Here is a 22,292-nt window from a genome sequence, read left to right on the forward strand (position 1 = left end):
ACACTTTTTAGAAGCTTGGTTCTTATTTTTGACTACCTCTCGCTGGTTTGCTGTACGCCTTGATGCCATTTGTGCCATCTTTGTGATAGTCGTTGCCTTTGGTTCTTTGCTTCTTGCACAGAGTAAGTATACTTCCTATGGACTTGTTACTGTTTCCTAACTTAAAATATTAAAATATTATTTTCAAAAAGTTACTTTTAAAAGATCAGACGTATTGGTTTGCTTGTCCTGTTTTAGTGCAAAACTGACTCTTATAATGTTAACATATTACATCTAAAGCTGGGGTCCCCAACCCCCAGTCCGTGGCCCGGTGCTGGTCTGTGGCCTGGGCCGGACTGGGACCCCTTTGTGCATGTATGTGAGTGCGTGCGTACGTGCGAGTGCCACCCCACCCCTTCGTGAGTGTGCATGAGTGTCCCCCGAGCACCCTTCGCACATGCATGTGAGCGCATCTGTGCAAACGTGCGCCCGCTCCTTCATGCATGCATGCAAGTGTGGGTGTGCCCTGCCTTCCCCAATCGGTCCACGGAGTTAAAAAGGTTGGGGACTACTGATCTAAAGCATTATTTTCAAAGTGTGCCCTTAATTACTTTCGTGTGTAATACAGTACTTCATTTAATTCCACGTACTTTGTTTGCGCATGCAATTTTTGAAGTTCTGTATTTTCAGTCGTGTATTAAATAAATTATTAAACTTTCAAACAAAATGCAATAAATTTTAAACATGTGCCTTCGTCCTCCCCTGACAGCTCTCGATGCAGGACAGGTTGGTTTAGCTTTGTCCTACGCGATTACTCTTATGGGAATGTTTCAATGGGGAGTTCGACAAAGCGCTGAAGTTGAAAACCTGGTAAAATTCATTTGTTCTTTTAAAAATCTTTTAAAATCTCTTTTAAGCTCAAACTAAGCTGCTACAAGTATTTCATCACTGAGAGCGAAATACCATTTGTTTCCAAAGTATTTTTAATCACAAATATTCTTTTCTGAGAACTCATGAAGAATTTAAAGTGCATAAGTATTATTCAAATTGTGTGGTTTCTGTTTTGCCCCAGGGAGGCCAGATTACTGCCACTGGAATCAAGACCGCCAGTGGGGATTCGGTGGCAATTTTTGATTATTATGAGCCTCGTAAAGGCTCCCCAACACACACCTCTCAAGAAGCTCCTAAAGGCTTCCCCATGACAAAAGAGTGCCCCTGGGAGCCTTGGATAGGATAGGAAGGCTTGAACTTTAAATTCAACATGAACACCAATATATACTATCAAGAGTTTTGCTTTGTGGGTATTACAAGCATTAAGCAAAATGGTGTAACTTTTGGAAGCAAATTGCCCCAAGTTAAGAAACCACCAATAGCCATCCTCTGTTACATACTTAGTTGTGTGACTTGGAATGTAACAGGTAACATATCTGGTGATTTCTGAGCTTGAGGCAGTTTGCTTTCAAAAGTTGCATATTTTCTCATGCTACCATAAAATACCAGTAGAATTCTGGGCAGTAGGCTAAATTTTAAGTTTGTATAGAAACCTATCATTTGCCAACACAATAGTTGTTTGAAGGCATGCAATTTTGGGGGGTAAAATAATGTTTTAAAAATTCGTGCCATTATTGATATTACTGCTGCTGCTGCTGCTGTTGTTGTTGTTGTTGTTGTTGTTGTTAATGAATCTAGTCTATATTGAGTTCTTCTTGTAAGGGCTAGTGAGTGATAAAATAGACACCAGTTTGGATTCTTAGCTATAGATTAGTGTGATACAAATTTGAGAGAACAACAAAGAGTTGTTTTCAGTAGAGTAAAATTGCAGTGGATTAATAGAAAGATGAGATGTATCTTCCAAAACTGTGGAATGTTTTTAGAGAATTTTGAAAACACTAAATGTCAAAAGTCTTCATAAAACTAAATGCATTCCATCAGATGGATAGAGAATATAAGAGTGAGAAGAGCATTTGTATGTGAATCCATCACGGGGGACCGAAAAATTAAATGTCAGCTAATCAAGCTCCTGTAACTGCAGACACTATTGTTGATTTTAGTGAATAAAACACAAACCAGACTTTGTTGCTTTTCCCCAGATGATATCAGTAGAACGTGTCATGGAATACACCGATGTGGAGAAGGAAGCACCTTGGGAGTCAAGCAAACGTCCACCTCAGGACTGGCCAAGTGATGGTGTTATAGCCTTTGAAAACGTAAACTTTGCATACAGCATAGATGGCCCTTTGGTTCTGAAACATCTAACTGCTTTAATCAAGTCCAAAGAGAAAGTAAGTGTGTGTGTGTGTGTGTGTGTGTGAGAGAGAGAGAGTGTGTGTTTGTGTTTGTTTGTTTGTGTGTGTGTGTGTGTGTGTGTGTGTGTGTGTGTGTGTGTGTGTGAGAGAGAGAGAGAGAGAGAGAGAGAGAGAGAGAGAGAGAGAGAAACTTCTAGTTCTTTTCTGTTGCCACTCTCGGGATATCATTTTGTAGCACTGAAAGCAGATTATGAAAGAGAAGGCAACTGAAAACATGAGTTTAAAGAGTACACACCATTAACCTTTGGTTAGTTGAATAAACTGTCAACATTCATTATTTTGCATAATATTCCTCAGATCTGACTGAGTGGGTGGTATGATAATACATTATTAAATGGTTGATACAAATATGTATTAGGGACTCTGTAGAAAATGGAAAATATTTTCTGAAATATATTCTGTACTTAACAGCTATATTATTCATAACATACATGGATAATTACAGGTTAATAATTATATGCTATCAAGTTCATTCTGACTTATGACAACCCCTTCCATGCTTTTCTGGGTATAGAGTACTCAGAAGTGTTTTACCATTCATTTCTTCTGAGATTGCTTTGAGACCATGTAGCCTGACCAAGACCACACAGGTTGGCTTTTCTTTTACAAGGCAAAGTGAGGAACACTTGGCCGCTGGCTCTGCAGCCAGGTGCTCTATCTCACTGAACTATTCAGCCAGCTAATTATAGATTATCAGTGGAATATTATAGATTATGCTTCTGATTTACTGTGTACAGTATCTCTGCATATTTATATACAAAATAGGGAGGAGGAGAAGCTAAGAGTTGTGGGTGGGAAGATGACCAAAGAAATAGAGAACCAGCATTGTTGCATTGTAGTGACAGGGTGGATAGGGGAAGATGAAATATAAATGGTAAGTGGAGGAGGAAGCAGAATATTTGTGTGTGAATTAATTGTAGGCCTGTTTGTATCAATAGCATGTATGATTATGGATGAATGGATAGCAGATAGAGAGAGACACTGCTTCCAGGGAAACCCATGGAAGTGCAAGAGTACTTCTGCAGGTGCATAGCCTAGTGTCTAGGGACGTGATTTTTTGCTATCTGGTAACAGGCCCCAGTGTGTGCGCAGTGTGTTCTGAATAATCCTTACTTTCAAACAGCAGTTGGGAGGACGAGGACATGAAAGTGTCTCTCAAAACATGAAGACAAAAAGGTGCTGGTATCTGTGGAAGCAACTGTACACTTTACTGGATCCATACTAGGGTGTTGCAAGCAAAAACCTCAAATGCACAGTTTTGCCAGCCTTCTTGACTTTTTTTGTCGGTTCTAACTCTTTGGGTAAAACAAATTCAAAAAGGAGGAGAAATCCTTGTGCATGCTTCTGCTGGGGAAAAGGCAGGGCATTTTAATTTCAGAAATGTAAAGAGTGTAGACCTAGCAGCAGTTCAGTAACTGAATAGGTTGCCTTAAAAATGTTAAGTTCTGTTCAACATTACAGACACGTTTCCTGATGGAGATGGTTAAGGTTAGGATATTCATTCAGAGTACCGTACATTCTAGGAAACCTCCCTTGGACACCTTGTGTAACGGGGTTCCTTTGTTTCTAAAGTCACTTCATACCCAGTTGATTTCTGAAAGAACAAAACATCCTGACTTTTATTGCAGAGAAGAGAGTTCATGGGAGAAAAGATGGGTGGGAGTTGAAGCTCTTGAGGTTTTATGCAGTGTGTCTGTTTATCTCTTTTCATACGTCTACTTGCCTTTGGGCCAGCTCTCTTGCAGTGGTAATAAGCCATTCTAATAGCGGATAAGGAGATTTACATTTCACGGAAAAGAACAAACAAAATAAAAGATGAGAAATAAGAGGGGGGATATGTTGCTTAGACTTTACTTCAATCCACCTGCATTTATGCACTTTTTTGTTTGTTTGCTCCCTTTTCCCTTACTTGGGGTCTCCTACCCTTTGTCTTTGCTAGAATAAGAGCGATATTGCTTCACTATATATTTTCAAGGTTTCTGTGTGACCTACTCATGAAGGAAAGAGGAAGAGACATTCTGATCCACTGCTTCGACTAAAATATGACAGGAAAAATAGAAGTGAAATGATGTATTTTTAAGCACTAATGTATTTAGGGGGATAGGGTTAGAAATGTCTTCTGTTTTTCTAAGGGTATGACTACACAGGGTATAATACCGAAGCATCAACATCACTGTCACTGTAGGACAAGCTTGCAGCTGTCCTTTGGATCGAGACAGGCCATCACACATGCCAGAAGATGGAGAAAAGCAATGACAGCTGAATTGGTGCTAAATAAAGCATCCCTTTGCTAGCTGAACAAAAAGAAACAAATTTCCATGGAAAAAGATGGCCGTTCCCTGCCCTTAGTTTTATGTCATTCGTCACTTCAGTTCTAACTGTTGTAACTCCAACACAAACTGCAGGTTAAACTCCAGTGTAGTCACACCAGAAGTCACCTTTTTTGGGAGAGGTCACTGTTAAACAGCTTGTACTTATGGGGTTTAGGAATGCTTGCAAAACCAAATATTTGTAACGCTTTGCCTCATAGAGAAGGCAAGAGTTCTTCAAGGTTATGATAGTGCGTGTCTGAACTTCTAGGCTTACTCTTACCTCAGATTAACTCCAAACGAATGGCATGCTTCTTTCTTCCACATAGCTCCCCGTTTCTATATATTCTTTCACCCTATGTAGGCATTTGACCTGCTCCCATGAGAGTGAAAGTGAAGAGAGAATGTGGACGTGCCCCAAAATCCCACATGCATTTGTCCCCGGTCTTCCTCCATTGAAGTGGTAGGTCTGAAGCTCTTCTGCTGAGGTTTGCTTTGAAAAGAGCAGAAAACTCCAAGCAACCAGGAACCAGCTTCATCAGTCTTCCTGGCTGTGTGTGGGTTTCTACTCTCATTTAAGCAAACATGAGTAAAAGCTCCATTCAGATCTCTCCTTTTCACAGAGAGGGCAGGAGCTGACTGACAGTAATGTTGGAGATGAGTTTTCTGTGTGCACTCAGGTCCGTTCCCTACTTCTATTGCTCATCTAAGCAAGCTGAATGTTTATTTAGGGCTGTTCAAGACAGGACAATCAGGAGAATTCTTATCATACTATTAAATAAACCATAGAGTCATTGTGCTATAGACTGAAAGTGATCCCAAGGATCACCAGCTCCAATCATCTGCCAAAGCAGGAAATCCACAGCAGAAGCATGCTTGACAGGTGGCCATCTAACCTCTGTTTTAAAGACCACCAGTGAAGCAGACTGCACTATCCTGAGGCAGTCCATTTCATGATCAAACAGCTCTTACTGTCAACAGATTCTTCCTAAAGTTTAGATGAAATCTCCTTTCTCATAATTTGAATCAATTGTGTTGGGTCCTACTCTCTGGTGCTCCAGAAAACAAACTTGCTTCATCAACCATACGAAAACTGAAGGTGGCTACGATATCACCTCTCAGTTTTCCCGTCTCTTCTCCTGGCTAAATGTCTCCATTCCGGCAACTGTTCCTTATAAGGCTTAGTTCCCAGACTTTTCGTCATTCTGATCAACTTCCTTTGGACATGTATCAGCTTTTCAATGTTCTTCATAAATTGTGGTCCCAGAACTGGACACAACATTGCAAGTGAGGTCTGACCAAAGCAGAATAGGATAATATTATTAGTTCCTTTGATATGGAAATAGTACTTCTGTTGATGTAACCTAATATTGTATTTGTTTTTTCTGCTACTGTCAACTCATGTTTAGCTTGTGGTTTACTAAGACTGTATCTTGCATTTTTTTGATCAGACCAATCCATACTTTGCTTCAGAATTAGATTATTATTTTTATTATTCTTTAATTTAGGTGTATATGATATGAAAGATGTACTATGTATGATATACCCATCAGCTGTAAATGTAGGACCTTTCCAAAAGTCATTCTACCTTTAAAGAAAAAAAATTCTGGTACAGTATTCATAAGTGCAACCTGAAACCATTGTCATGTTCAGTAGAACCAAATATGAGCATCTCTGCTTCTTCCCATTTTCTATGTACTAGACCAGTGGTCCCCAACCTTTTTAATGCCAGGGACCGGTTTTGTTGAAGACCATTCTTCCAAGGACCGGGGGGGGGCTGCTGCCGCCCCCGCCGCCGTGAGTGGGGGGGCATGGGGGGCATCTGTGCATGGCGGTACTTGTTATGCAGTAGGTTGTTGGAGGAATTTCCAAGGCATTACATATACCATGGAACACAGTGAAGACAGTCATTATCAAGTGGAGAAACTATGGCACAACAGTGACATTTCCAAGAACTGGATGTCCCTGCAAAAGTGATGAAAAGACTAGAAGAAAATTGGTCAGGGAGGCTGCCAAGAAGCCTATAGCAACATTAAAAGACCTGCAGGAATATCTGGCGAGTATTGGCTGTGTGGTACATGTGACAGCAATCTCCTATATTCTTCATATGTCTGAGCTATGGGGTAGAATGGCAAGATGGAACCCTTTTCTTATGAAGAAAAACATCCAAGCCCGGCTAAATTTTGCAATAACACATCTGAAGTCTCCCAAAAGCATGTGGGAAAAAGTGTTATTGTCTGATGAAACCAAGGTTGAACTTTTCAACCATAATTCCATAAGATCTGTTTGGCGCAAAAACAACAGTGCACATCACCAAAAGAACACCATACCCACAGTGAAGCATGGTGGTGGCAGCATCATGCTTTGGGGCTATTTTTCTTCAGCTGGGACAGGGACCTTAGTCAAGCTAGAGGGAATTATGAACAGTTCCAAATACCAGTCAATATTGGCACAAAACCTTCAGGCTTCTGATAGAAAGCTGAACATGAGGAGGAACTTCATCTTTCAGCATGACAATGACCCAAAGCATACCTCGAAATCAACAAAGGAATGCCTTCACCAGAAGAAGATTAACGTTTTGGAATGGCCCAGCCAGAGCCCAGACTTGAATCTGATTAAATATCTGTGGGGTGATCTGAAGAGGGCTGTGCACAGGAGACGCCCTTGCAATCTGACAGATTTGGAGTGTTTTGGAAAAGAAGAGTGGGCAAATCAAGATGTGCCATACTGATAGACTCAAACCTAAAAAGACTGCGTGCTGTAATAAAATCAAAAGGTGCTTTGACAAAGTATTAGTTTAAGGGTGTGCACACAGATGCAACCATATTATTTCAGTTTTTTATTTTTTATTTCCCTCCACCTAAAAGATTTCAGTTTGTTGTTCAACTGAGTTGTACAGTTCATAGGTGTCCTTAAAGGTGGAAAAAGTTCCAGAACTGTCTTGCTTTTGCTTTCATTGAGACTTCATAAGACTGGATTGATTGATTGATTGATTGATTGATTGATTTTGTGTGTGTGTGTGTGTGTGTGTGTGTGTGTGTGTGTGTGTGTGTGTGTGTGTGTGTGTGTGTGTGTGTGTGTGTGAGAGAGAGAGAGAGAGAGAGAGAGAGAGAGAGAGAGAGAGTTCCCAAATTTTCCTCGTAATATTTTATGTATACTTTTCACTGCTTTATCACAGGGGTGTGAGGTGTTTCTGCTTTAACCAGTGCTTATCAAGTAGAATTTAAGGCAATCAGTTCTCATATTAAAGCAGATGACCAAAGATCTTTGTAAAATATGCAGATAAAATAATTATTGTGAAGCAATACTAAATTACAGTATATCCCCAAAAGATCACGTCCTTATGAAATCATCATCTCATCAACTTTCTAAATCATCATCAGGCTACAGTACTATCTATGAACAGCCTGGTGAGTAAGTTCTCAGAACCAAACCTGGCTTGGAAGGTGCAGGATGTGGGCATGAGGGGTGGAAGGAGGGGATGGATGTAGCCCTTCAGGCAGCAGAAGGGCTTGGGCTCCCCTCTGGCTGCCTGTCCTGCCAGGTCTTGGGGGCTTCCCCTCAGCTGTGCTTGGAGTTGGGGGCCCCTCCCTCCCCCTCCTGCCCCTCTCCTCTCTCCAACCTCCCCCAGTTCAGCCCCTGCACTCACCCTCCCAGGCAGCCCTGCTGGGACACATTCACCATCCCTCCCGGCTGCAATGGCGGGGGGGGGGGAGAAGCGGAGGCTCCCTGGATCCCAGAAAGGGAGAAGCAGATCCCAGGCAGCCTTTCCACCCGTCCAAGCCTCACTTTCTTCCCGAGGAAGAAAGAGGTGAAATACATGGAGTGGGAATTCCTAGAAGGGAAGGCGAGCTTGGGAGAAGGAGACCTTTCTGTCCTCATTGGAAATGTTACCTCTCTAAAAACAAGTCCATTCCTGTCCCGAGGAAGAAAGAGGGACGGGAAGGGACTTGTTTTTAGAGAAGGAACATTTCCAATTAGGACAGAAAAGTCTCCTTCTCCCAAGTTCGCCTTCCCTTCTAGGAATTCCCACTCTATGTATTTCACCCTTAGTTGGCTCATCAACCAAAAGAAGTCCAGGGAAGCATTGCGTGGAATTTTGCTTCCTTGGATTCCTCCTGGGTTTTTGAAGGGAAGGGGCTGGCACCTCCACCCGCTTGCTGCCTAACTGTGGGGCAACCCTCCTCGTCCTGCCCGGGAAGGGAGCCAGGGACCGCTGGCTGGGCACTGTGGGGCGGTGGGAGAGGCGGAGTCCGAGTCAAGGGGAGCTGTTGCTGCTGCTGATTGCCCACCCCAAAACACCTTGAGAGCTCTCTTAGCGAAGCGACCCTCCCAGCCGGGCAAGGGAAGCCTTTCGCCCAGCTCCAGCAGAGAGCAAAGCAGTCCCCCCCAGGGGGGAAGTAGCTGCCTGCGCCTGCCTCTTCTCCGTGGCAAAGCCTCCGGCCTGGCCCTGCAGAAGAGCTCAGGGGACCCAGGTGCCAGTCCCACCCCTTTGGCTGCAGAAATGGGCGCCGCCGCCGCCGCCACCACCACATGCCTCCCTCGAGTAGCCCCACTACAACAAGAGCTCCGGGCCCAGATGGGGGGGCCGACAACCACCAGTTGCACGGCCCAGCCGTGCCGGGACCAGAGCCGCTCCCTCCCCTTCTCCAGACTGCCAACTGTAAAAGTAGCCTCTCTGGAGTTGCAAGGCCCACCCGCGTGGCTCGCACCGTCCGTCCGTCCATCCATCCATCCTTCTCCCTCCCTCCCTCCTCCCTCACCCCCGAGAGGCACTTCCCTGGAGCTCCCTTTTTCCCTCTCAAGCCCGAGTGGGCTCAGGCAGCAGAGAGCAAGGTCAGTGGTGGCCTTTTCCCTTTCTCCCTACCCCTCGCAAGTCCAGCAATGGAAAGGGCGAGGGAGGGGAGGGGAGGGGAGGGGGCCAGCCCGCCCGCCCGCCCACCAAAGGTCTCCCGACAGCCCTTCCCCAAGAAGCCCCTCCCCCCGACCTGAAGCAGGGTGCGTCCTTGAGACATTCCTCAGAACTGACGGCCACCTGCATTGCGACCTCCCTGCTTCTGCTCCCGGCGGCGGAGGGAGGAAGGGAGGGGGTAGAGCTTTTGCGGGGGGGGTGCGGGGGGGAGAAGTCTGTCTCCACGGACTGGTCCAGCTCAGATCACGGACCGGTACCGGGCCGCGGACCGGGGGTTGATGACCTCTGTACTAGACAGTCTGCTATTGCTTTGTGCCAAATTAGGGGATGTCTGGAGAAAGAGCTTTTGAGTTATGATTTTTAAACAGTGAAACTGGTACCCCCATGCAGAAACAAGCTACCCTAAACATACCCAGATTTAAAATAGCTCATATAAATTGAAAAGACCCTGCTTATATTGAAAGAGAATGGTGGGCCCCATCCACCTTTTTTTATTTTGGAAGAATCTAGTCTGTGGGGGTTAAATTTTAATCTTCAAAAGAGACTTTTCAAAAGGGAAAAATTGTGACTTTGTTATAAACTGAGTGGAACAGCCTCATCAGCAAGAGCATTTGGAAGTAGATACATTGCTGCAGCTTCATTAGGAGAAGGCTATAGAGCAGTAAAAGCTCACAGGGACAGAGTCAAAAGACAGATTACAGTGGACCCTCTACTTACGGAATTAATCCGTATTGGAACGGTGGCTGCAGGTCAAAAAGTCTGTAGGTCGAGGCTCCATTGATCTACAGTGCATTGAAAACCGATCAATCCGTAACCGGCGTTTTTTTGTTCCGTTTTTGTTCCATTCTGGTTTTTTTCTGGTGTGTAGGTTGATTCTCCGGCTGCAAGTCAAACCTAAATTTTGTGGCCAGAGAAGTCTGTAACTCGAAAAGTCTGTAAGTCGAGCCGTCTGTAAGTCGAGGGTCCACTGTATATATCATAATCATCATCTTAGAACTGCAGAGCTGGAAGAGGCCCTGTGGATCATTGAGCTCAGCCCCTGTCAAGGAGGCTCAGTGTTGAATCGAACTCCCAACCTCTGTCTCTGCAGATAACTAAACCATTGAGCTATCCAGCCATTCTTTTTCTTTAAAGAGTAAAAAACAGGCGTGCTTTAAAAATTGTTTAAAAATAATACAAAACAAATATTCAGAACCTTATTTGTTTATGTTCTGAAATTACTGTTTTTTGCTTTGTGGCTGTGGATGATCTCGCTTGAAGTTAGCAGAACTTTGGTGTTTATCATGCTATCACAGTTTCAAGCAGCCAACCCATCTTGTCACTATACAATTTTTTGCTAGTTAAGAAAAAAAAACTCCAAAGGTGTTAGGTGCCATCAAGCCACTTTTGATGTGAGGTAGCTCCAAGATGTCCTATCATTAACAGCTTTGCTCAGATCTTACAAACTATCTCATGTTAGATTTTCTCTTCCTATTGGCCCCCTTCCAATTGTCCTTTCCAGTATGTTTTGTTAGGTCTTGCAAACTAACAGCTGTGGCTTCCTTTATTGAGACAATTTGTCTTATGGTAGGTCTTCTTAATCTCCCCCCCCCCTTTTCCTAGCAATACAGTACTGTCTTTTCTTTTATATGTGCAAGATAGGACAGCCTCATTTTACTCATTTTTGCTCTAGTGGGAATTCAGGTTTGACTTGATCGAGCACTCATTTTTCTGCCTTTGTGGCTGTCTGTAGTATCTATAAGACTCTCCTCTAACATCACATTTCAAATGAATTCATTTTTGTCCATGTTTCTTCACTGTCTTTCTTTCACATAGTATGGATGATTTTGACCTTGATTTCCAGTGACAATCTTTGCCAAGCTCTCCCTTTTCCCCACAAAGGCCAAAGGACATATTTTGTAAAACATACACAAAACATGCCCATAGAGCTTTTTATCCAATATAGATTTTGTTCTTCAGGTTGTCTACCTCAAAGAAAGAGTTTGGAAATTGGAACATAGCTTTCTGATCTGTATTCTGTGAAGCAGGTGTGACCATGTTAGTTTACCTGAGAGCTCAAAGGGTATGTTAGTTTCTTCATTGTGTGTGTTGCACTTATTCACACCTTTGCTTCACCATTTCATTAAGTCCAAAAGCCCTTCAAAATATTTCGCCACAGAGGGAGTACAGCCATATCCCAGTGGTTCTTCCCTTTCCAAGCAACCGTAGTACAGATCATGGGCTCATCTTCTGAGAACCTCTAACACTGGCTGAGGGAAGCTTCTGTTGAAATTTGTGTATAATGTATATACTGTATACTTAAACTACCATTTTAAAAAGCCAAGACATTCAATTCTTTAAAAAAAAACACCTCTGGTTTATGAATGTGGGATATTGTTCCAAGAAATGTTGCCAGCAGGAAAAAGGATGCCAAGCTTTACATAGCAACAGGCAGCCTGAATGTTGAATGCTTTCTATCATTCATACATATCAAGAAAGAGCCCTGAAAAATTCTTTATGTTTGGGTGAGAAGTGGTTAACTGATGGAAAAAAAGGAGTCAGTGCCTGGGACTTTCCCTATGGTTCGTATCACTGTGGTTCCAAACCTTGGATTCTCAGATGTTCTTGGATTATACCTCCCAGAAATCCTGGCCAGCACAGCTATGGGTGAAAACCTCTGCAAGTTTTAGTCCAGGAACATCTGGGGACCCAAGGTTGGGAACCACTGCTGTAGACCATCTTGACTGCTGAAATGGGTATTGTCAACATTCAAGCTGCTCTTTGCTATGTAAAGCTTGGCACCCTTTTTTGTCCTGGTGAGATGGACATGACATTGTGTGGCAGTATCAGGCCATTTCCTGGTGTTTTGAATTGTGGATACAATAATCCACATTCCTAAACCAGAGGTCTTCCCCCCCCCCCATTCCAAGAATATTTATAACATAGGATTCTATTGGATTAGTAGCCCTGGATATAATTCTTCAATTAAAAACTATTTCTCCCTTGCAGTCAGATTGATAAACATCATTCCCATTCCAATACGTACTGGCAGAAAAAATATATTGAATAAATAATTTGCTCATCAATCCTTTTAAAGAATATGTTTTATAAAAATAGCAAAAATTACTTCCAATGCCCTAAGTTTCCTGTTCTTGTTAGCAGCTCACAGACACTTTGTCCAACAAAAAAAAAGATAAACCATCTTTTGAAATGCTCTGTGTGTTCCTTTTCATTGGATGCCAGCCTGAAAGAAGAATATTTAACAATGAACAGAGCAGCTGCATTTTTATTTTAAGTATCAATTTTATATAGTGCTTTTATGCTGCTAATGCACTACTGTACATCAATGACATCAGAGGAAACACTTGAACTCTTTTGTTCTTATACCAAACTCTGTATTGTTGGCTTAGCTTTCTTGTTTTCTTTATCTCCCTTCTTTTTTCCATAAAGCTTTTTTAGTCTCATTTTGTTTCTGAAGGAACTTGCTCTCTGGTAGGAGAACCACTCTCAGAAGCTGTTGCACCTCTCCCAGTTTAAACCTAATTTGGAAAAAAATTTAGAGACTGAAAAAAGAAGGATTTGTAGAGGGTATTTGAGCTCATAGAACTTCATGTTACTGAGTTCATAATCATATATATTTTGATTGGGTTTTTAAAATCTTTGCACTGTGCATGTTTGGAGGAGAGCGTTTAAGGGACTGGATACCTCTTTGGCCTCTCCAAATGTTTGAATGGGCTCCTAGTGTGCACTTTTGCATGATGCAGTTTAGTCAATTCCTCTGCACTGGCCTACTATTCACAGTTACTGAGGGTGAATACAGTAACTACATTGGGATGATTGAATAAGCTGGTAACACTGGTTGCAGACGTGAAGGCAAGGTACTACTAAGGAGGAGTCAAGACTAGAGCAGTAAATATAACAAGGTAGATCTTTGAGGTGCTTTATGAATTCCGACATGAATTGAACTGTCTGCATCTCCCAAACCATGGGTTGACCAGGACACAGTTCTTCTTCAAATTTTGTGATTCTCACATTTTGCAGGTGTCATTATTAGCATGCATCAACAAATGTATACTTTGGAAGATATTATATTCAAAATACATAATTTAATACTATACAAATATAATTTTGAGTGAATTTTTAAAAATAAAAATGGCAGGGAAATGCAGTAGAGGGAAGTGTGAAATTTTGGAGACTGGAAACAGAATGATTGGTAGATGTGTAGAGGGTAGTTGGGCTTTCATATTACATAGTTCAAAAGGGAGTCACTGAATATAATATGATAAATCTCAGAAACAGTTAGCTATTGTGGGTTTTTCAGGCTGTTTGGCCATGTTCTGGAGAACAAACTAAACAGCCTGAAAAACCCACAACAACCATTGGATCCCAGCAGTGAAAACCTTTGACAATACATTGAAAGCCTCTACAGGGAGGAAACAGTCAGACAGACCTGTAGACTAGAAACACTCTGAAGCAAAAGAGCACACCTATGGTATGTTCCTTAACATTTCTACTATGCTGCAGAGACACAAAAAACCATACCAGCCTTCCTTAGCTCCAGAACACAGCCAAACAGCCCGAAAACCCCACAACCATCAGATCCCAGCCATGAAAGCCTTTGAGAACACTCAGAAACATTTCTTTGTGCCTGTTTCTAGAAATTGTGCTGCTTGTTTTTTTTAACATTATAATCATTAATATTAAAAATGGGAACAAGAAACTGTATTCAGTTTCATTGGCCTAAATTCAGATGATGAACCTAACAAGAGTAAAACCACAGAGTGAGATCTGTTAAGTCAACAATCATACAAAGCTGTTGATTTAATGGGTCTCTCTTTAGGACTAAGAGTTGGATTTAGTCCAGTATGTTTATCAAAATCTGGCTAGATATCTTCTGTAACTGCCTAATATTAACAAAGTAATGCTTACTGGTAAAACACAACCTGGATTATAAAAGAGTATAATATAGAGATATAATGACTGAGTGTTAACAGGACTGGTCCAGGTCTTTCTGGGTACATTATTAGAAAATGAGCCTGTGCTAGTATAATAAGGTTTGGGCCAGTAATGCATGATTTTATATTCTGCTTCTGTGTTCTTGGGGTAATATATTTTTTGTTTCAGTTCTATTTTTATAATGGAAAACTAATGACAGTAACCTATCCATGAAACCTTCTTGAAGATAGATGAGAGGGAAAAAAGTGTAATTCTGATCCCAAAGAAAATGGTAATAATGTTTTATTAGCCACACCATCCCTGAAGGGTCAGGATAAGCAACAATACATTTAGAAACAAATATAAAATTGCATTAAAGTTTAAGTTGCATTCAGGCAGCTGAGACAATACATTTATGCCTGAAGGGAATGGGTGGAAATCTTAATAAATGAAATAGATGCCAGCTTTTTTGATCTTGTTAAGGGAAAACTGTTGTTTTATCTACATCATATGGGACAGAAATCTCTGGGCCTGTCTCGCAGTAGCTTTAGATCACTCAAATGTTTTCAGGTCTTAGTGGTACAAAACAGTTTAAAAATAACATTTATTTATAGTGTTCTTCTTTAGTAGCCTTGTCTTCTACTATCTTGCCCAACAAAAACCTAAATATGCAAGATAATTATCAGAAATGCAAATTTCTGTTAATTGAAGCTAGTTTAGCTCATAAGTTGCATTTTTCATTTTCATATTTCTTTTTCTTTTCTCTTTCAGGTTGGAATTGTGGGAAGAACAGGAGCTGGAAAGAGTTCCTTAATAGCTGCTCTTTTTCGGTTGGCTGAGCCCCAAGGAAGGATTTGGATTGATAAAATTTTGACATCAGAATTAGGACTTCATGACTTAAGGAAGAAAATTTCAATCATACCTCAGGTATGGACTGTTTTGTATAACACTACGCTGTAGAGCCTTATAGGCTTATAATATTTTGTTTATCATTTTTCTGAACTCTATTTCATTCTAAGAATCTTTTATACTGTTTGTTTTTTTGTTGTGGGTGGACTTTGAATAAAACCAGTTGCTCTGATGGGATTTCTCAGAGGTAAGATAATCAGAGAATCAGTGAGGCAGCAGTGATCATTTATTACCAACCGGAAGGTGCTACCCCAGGAGACTGGGAGTTTAAAAATAAAGAGGTTTTCACCCAGCTTTTATAGTAAATCAGCAAGTTACATTGCAACAGTTAACAACAGAATGGATAGAACAGTGGTCTACCTCTGTCTGGTCACCTATTCAGGACAGGATGGAAGATTTTCATGAGTTTGGACATATCTGGAAGAGATATCTGTTACTCCATCCTGTACCAGGAACACTTGGCCGAACCATTTCAGCACCTGGCTTGTGGTCTTCGTTTCACAAGAGTAGTATGTGCAATAAAGTACAGAAACATGTAGACTGACTGAATCATGTTGTAATTGAACTGTTTCAAGCAGGTCAGTGGTCAGCGGATAATGGGTAACAGGGTTATAGAATATGCAAAGATACAAAGAAGCATTAATCAGGCAAAAATAACTTCATATAAGTATCAAGAATTAATTCTCCTTTAACATTTTTCTTCTTCATTTTTTGCATACGGTACTCTTTTCTCTAGATGTTGATGATATTTTAAGAGTATCATTATTTGTTCTTTAGTCATGCCAGACTGCTTCCCCCCCCCCACTCATCAGTTTTTGCTGAAGATAGAATTTAGTTTTCAGGTGAAGGTGACATTATTCTGCCAGAGAGACATACCGTATTTTTTGCTCCATAAGACGCACGTCTCCATAAGACACACAAAATTTTTAGGAGAAGAAAACAAGAAAAAAATAATCTGTTTTCTCCTCCTAAAAATTGGTGAGCCTTATGGAGAGGTCCGTCTTATGGAACACACCCTAGGACCTTTTGGAGGCTCACCCAGCCCCCCCGGAGGCCAGAGGGGGCAAAATCGCCACCTTCTGGGACTCTTCTGAAGCTTCCCAAGCCTCAAAAAAGTCCCAGAAGGTGGCGGTTTCGCCCCCTCTGGCCCGGCGGAGGGGCAAGGTGAGTCTCTAAAGGGTCCTAGGGTGTGTTCCAGGACCCTTTAGAGATTCACCCTTCCCCCCCCGGGGGTCAGAGGGGGTGAAATCACCACCTTCTGGGACTCTTTTGAGGCTTGGGAAGCTTCAGAAGAGTCCCGGAAGGTGGCAATTTCACCCCCTCTGACCCCCGGGGGGCAGCTTGAGTCTCTAAAGGGTCCTAGGGTGTGTTCCAGGACCCTTTAGAGACTCACCCTGCCCCCCCAGGGGTCAGAGGGGGCAAAATCACTGCCTTCTGGGACTCTTCTGAGGCTTCCCAAGCCTCAAAAGAGTCCCAGAAGGTGGCGATTTGGCCCGCGCTGGCCCTGTGGAGGGATGGGGGGAGCGTCGCAAGAGTCCTGGAAGGCTCACTCAGACCCTTGCGATGCTCCCCCACCCACCCCCGCGGGGCCAGCGGGGGCGAAATCGCCCTGGAAGCTGGCAATTTCACCCATACTGGACCTGGGGGGTTGGGGTGGGGGAGCATTGCAAGGGTCCTGGAAGGCTCACTCGGCATCTTGCGATGCTCCTCCCCACAGGGCCAGCGGGGACGAAATCGCCCTGGAAGGTGACGATTTCGCCCACACTGGCCCCATTGGGGGTGGAGGGAGCATCGCAAGGGTCCGAGTGAGCCTTCCAGGACCCTTGCGACGTTCCCCCCATCTGGAAGCTGGCAATTTTGCCCGCGCTGGCGCCGTGGGGGATGGAGGGAGCCTCGCAAGGGTCTGAGTGAGCCTTCCAGGACCCTTGCGATGCTCCCCCATCTGGAAGCTGGCGATTTTGCCTGTGCTGGCCCCGTGGGGGGTGGGGGGAGCGTCACAAGGGTCCTGGAAGGCTCACTCAGACCCTTGCAACACTCCCCCCCACGGGGCCAGCAGGGGTGAAATCGCCGCCTTCGCTCCATAAGACGCACCGACTCCCCCCCCCCATTTTTGGGGGGGAAGTGCATCTTATGGAGCAAAAAATACGGTAAAATGTTACAGTAGAAAATATGTGGATACACATTATACACATATAGAGTGAAAACATGCAGACCAAGTGATTGTGATGTGGTGTCCCCCTTTCTCAACTGAAAAAGGAAACCTTCATTTTGTGTAAAATTGGTCACCATGTGATTTGAGTTATTTTAATCGCATCACCCATCTTTGGATGGAATCACATGAACCACATAATTAAGAATATATATTTTCTTCATCACTCACACTGCAATATGATGAAATTAAAAAGTGACCATTATGATGAATTTAAAAAGTGACCATGATGTCACTGAATGTTCATAAACATTTTGTTTCTTGAAGTAAAAGATTGGAGGCATATTACATGGAGTCCCATTTATTACTGTGTAAGAACTGCCGCTGCACCAAATGTATACACATTGGTGAATGATCGTGCAAGTTGTTTCTTTTCTCAAAAACATACATGAAAACAAAGACTGAGTCCTTTCCCCTGACTACTTTCCCGCTGACTCAAAACTTGATTTATATGTTTGTGTTATTCTGAAGAGATTCTTGAATTTTGTGCTTAGTCGTATGTGATAGTATATAAAATGTATCATAAGAAAGATCCATCAGTATTGTCTCACATCATATGAACTGTTTGATGTGATTGAAACTGTTTGAAAACATATATTTTGAGCAGTTACAAAATCTCTCTTTGTGGTGTTTCATCTATAGAGGTGGCTGCTTCACATGTGCCAGTTGCCATAAGACAGCTGTCATTATCAAAATGATTAGCATTTATGCATGAACCCCAAGTTATCCTCAGGTGCATATCTTCAATGGTAGAAGACGTGATAATGCACTGTGATAAAGACAGAATATTTATTTGGATGAGGAAAAAAATTAAACAGGTTCTGGACAAAGCTTCATTTTTCTCAGGGTTCCATAATCCAGCATTCCTAGAACTCATTCAGGACTTGTAGCATGAACCTATGATGATATAGTAACAAACAGACTATGGAATGCCTTCCCCACTGAGGTTCATCTGATGCCAACACTGATGACATTTCGGCACAAGGTCAAAACTTTTCTGTTCCAGAAGGCTTTTAATTGAAATAATATTAACTGTGGATCCTGATGGCAATTTTTAGAGTATTTATTTTAATTGTGTTTAAATTGTTTTATCTTTTTATTGTGTTTTAATTGTTGCAATCCGCCCAGAGACCTTTGGGTAGAGTGGGTGGCATATAAGTTAAATAAATAAATAATAAAATAAACAACACATTTTTACTACACTTGATCTTAGCCAAAAGGCCAAGAAGCGATTTTAACATTTTAACATGTCCTTTCATTATTTTCTGGTGTTTAGTGTCCAAACCTCCGTATGTCTGGGGAGGATGATGCAAAGAATTTCAGGCTGATAGCATGCTTTGTTTTAGGAATCAAATTTCTGGACAAGGGAGAGGATAGCTTGGTTACAGTTGGGTCTCAGTATACGGACTAGATTCTGAGTACAGTGGTGCCTCGTATAACGAGTGCCCCGTTTAATGACAAATTAGCATAGCGATGGCATTTTTGCCATCGCTTTTGCGATCGCATACTGATGTTGCCTGTGGGGAAAATCGCTTTGCAATGTTTTCCCCATAGGCACCATTTTCCCCCAGCTGAGCGGTGGGAGCCTCCGAAGGAGCCGATCTGTCATTTCTCCTCCACTGGGCACCTCTTCCACTGCTGTAAGCAACATCGGGACAGCCCTTTGGGAGGAGCTGGGCTGTGGGGAAGGAAGTCTGAAGCCGATCTGATCTTCCCCCCCACCATCGGGTGCAGCGCTTTTGGAGAAACCTCCCGGTGGGGGGGGGAGATTGGATCGGCTTCAGCCGTCCTTCTCCACAGCCCGGCTTCTCCCAAAGGGCTGCCCCGATTGTGCTTACAGCAGCGGAAGAGGTGCCCGGTGGAGGAGAAGGCAGGAGCCGATCTGTCATTTCTCCTCCACTGGGCACCTCCTCCGCTGCTGCAAGCATAGTCGGGGCAGCCCTTTGGGAGAAGCCGGGTGGTGGGGGAGAAGGCAGGAGCCGATTCCATCTTCCCCCCTCCCCCGAGGCTTCTCCCAAAGGGCTGCGCCCGATAGTGGGGGAGAAAACCGGATAATCCGTTCCTATTGGAACGGATTATCCGGTTTTCAATGCATCTCTATGGGAAAACGCGTTTCACTTAACGATGTTTTCCCATAGCGATGGTTTTTTTTGGAACCAATTAACCTCGCTATGCGAGGCACCACTGTAATAGCAAACTGACAGAAGGAGAAATGCAGGAGATAAGAGAGGAAGGAAGAAACAAAAGTAGTAACAGGTCTTGCCCAGCCTGTGAGAGAAGTAGCTGCAGTGGAAAGGAGGCTAGAAAGAGCAGGACTTTGAGCTGGAGTATACATAAGCTATCTACATAGTTAATCTACTGGCTAATCAAAGCAGCCAGGCCGATAACAACAGAATGGGCCACTGCAATAATAAATGGGTCTTTCCTTGAGGGCAGGTTTCCCTCTGCCCTCAAGGAGACACTCATTAGGCCCATAAGAAAGAAATCTAATTTGGCGGCGGACAAAATTGGCAATTATAGGCCCGTCGCCAATGTTTCTTTCATGAGCAAAGTGGTTGAGAGGGTGGTGGCTGACCAGCTTCGGGCACATCTGTATGAAACAGATGCCCTGGATCCATTTCAGTCGGGCTTCAGGCCGTGCCGCAGTACAGAGACGGCATTGGTCGCCCTGTACGATGACTTGTTGAGGGAGGCCGACAGGGGTAAAATATCTTTGTTGGTTGACCATGGTATCCTCCTGGGGAGGCTCTCTGAGCTGGGTATCGGTGGCTTGGCTCTGGCCTGGTTCCGTTCCTTCTTGGAGGACCGCCCCCAGAGAGTGCAGCTTGGGGAGAGTATTTCGGCCCCTTGGAGTCACAAATGTGGGGTTCCACAGGGATCGACTATTTCCCCAATGCTGTTTAACATCTATATGAGGCCGCTGGGTGGGGTCATCAGGGGGTGTGGAGCATCGTGTCATCAATATGCTGATGACACCCAGCTCTACATCTCCTTTTCACCAACTGAAGGTGATGCCATCCTGTCCCTCCAGCGCTGCCTGGGGGCCGTACTGAAATGGATGCAGGAAAATGGGCTGAGGCTGAATCTGGACAAGACGGAAGTTCTGAGGGTGGGTGGCCCTGTGGATGGTGGCTTGGGAAACTCCGTCATGTTTGGGGGGTTGGCCCTGACCGCGAAGAGTAGGGTCCACAACCTAGGGGTACACCTGGACCCGACGCTCACCATGGAAACGCAGGTGGCATCGGTAGTCTGCACCGCCTTTTCCCAACTTTGGCGGATTGCCCGGCTGCGACCTTACCTAGACACGGGGGCTCTCACTACCTTAGTACATGCGCTCGTAATCTCTAGATTAGACCATTGTAACGCGCTCTACGTGGGGCTCCCTTTGAAGCTGATGCGGAAACGTCAGGTGGTGTAGAATGTGGTGGCCATACTCCTTACTGGAGTGAGAAAATACCAACATATCTCTCCTACTCTGGCCATGCTGCACTGTCTGCCCATCCGTTTCCGCATTGACTTCAAAGTGTTAATGCTTACATATAAGGCCCTAAATGGTTTAGGACCCCGATACTTAGCGGAACGCCTGCTCCCACCTAGATCTACTCAGATCACCTGCACAAGCCAGGAGGTGAGGCTGAGGAGCCTTACGCTGAGGGATGCCCGGAAGGAAAGGACACGAAACCGGGCCTTCTCGGCAGTGGCTCCTCGCCTCTGGAATAACCTTCCTCCGGTTATTCGTGCGGCCCCTACGCTGGGCACTTTTAAGAGTCAACTAAAATATGGTTGTATGTTCAGGCCTTCCCTTCTGTCAATATTTAATTATTTCTTTATTTTTTCTTTCCTTTATTATTTGTTTTATTATTGTATGTGTTATGGACTGTTTGTAAAATTCTTATGTTTTATCGTATACACCTTATTGGAAGCCACCCAGAGTGGTCGACCAGACCAGATGGGCAGGATTTAAATTGAATGAATGAATGAATGAATGAATGAATGAATGAATGAATGAATGAATGAATGATTTGGAAACTAGACCATGTTGGGATTTTTGGACTGTGTGTATTGATGAAGCACAAATGCAACAAATGGAAGTGAAGTCACCCAAATGGTGATGGATTTGCAGCCACATTCTCTTGAGAAAAATTGAAAGGTGGGTTGCACCTACTTGTTACTACATTGTCATGGCTTTGCACGCACACACACACACACACACACACACAGAGAGAGAGAGAGACAGACAGACAGACAGACAGACACACACACACACACAAACACACACACACACACACACACACACACACACACACACACACACACACACACACCCCTTTATAAGTGCTGTAACACAAAACTGAACCTCAGTGACCTGCATATTGGACTAATGTTGATGATGTATGTAATAAGCTGCACGCTGATCCCAATATAGGTTGTGGGCTAGGGAGGCAGTAATTACCTTTTATGTAGGGATCCTTTTCTCTCTTTTGCCATTGTATTTTTTCCCTTTTTAAACTCTACTGATAAAAAGTTTAGGAAGCAGAATGGTTCTCTAAAAGCCCTCTTTGGCTTATCCTCCTTTCCCTTTCTGTTCAAAGAACACAAAGCAGAGAAAGAGGTAGGTATGCTATTACTAGCAAACAAATACAATTGGATTGCAGCCTAATGCAGCCTCCCTCTTTGTTTCTGAACACTGAAGGTTTCATTAATGCACAGTAGTGCTACTGAGTGAAGTTGGTGACCTCTTTGTATCTAAAGAG

General features: G+C 43.4%; 1 protein-coding gene and 1 pseudogene across 2 annotated transcripts in view; one reads left to right on the forward strand and one right to left on the reverse strand.

The window, feature by feature from the left end:
• ABCC4 (ATP binding cassette subfamily C member 4 (PEL blood group)) overlaps positions 1-22,292 on the forward strand; it is a 239,168-nt gene that overhangs the window by 140,665 nt on the left and 76,211 nt on the right. For both annotated transcript variants that reach the window (XM_072994692.2, XM_020783541.3), the window contains exons 23-26: positions 12-122; positions 749-849; positions 2,070-2,261; positions 15,192-15,347. In XM_072994692.2, coding sequence (XP_072850793.2) covers positions 12-122; positions 749-849; positions 2,070-2,261; positions 15,192-15,347 — 560 coding nt within the window. The remainder of the gene's footprint in view (positions 1-11; positions 123-748; positions 850-2,069; positions 2,262-15,191; positions 15,348-22,292) is intronic.
• LOC140706238 (U2 spliceosomal RNA) lies at positions 18,681-18,771 on the reverse strand (annotated as a pseudogene).

The sequence above is a fragment of the Pogona vitticeps genome, chromosome 3 (assembly GCF_051106095.1).
Source record: "Pogona vitticeps strain Pit_001003342236 chromosome 3, PviZW2.1, whole genome shotgun sequence".
Classification (NCBI taxonomy): Eukaryota; Metazoa; Chordata; class Lepidosauria; order Squamata; family Agamidae; genus Pogona; species Pogona vitticeps.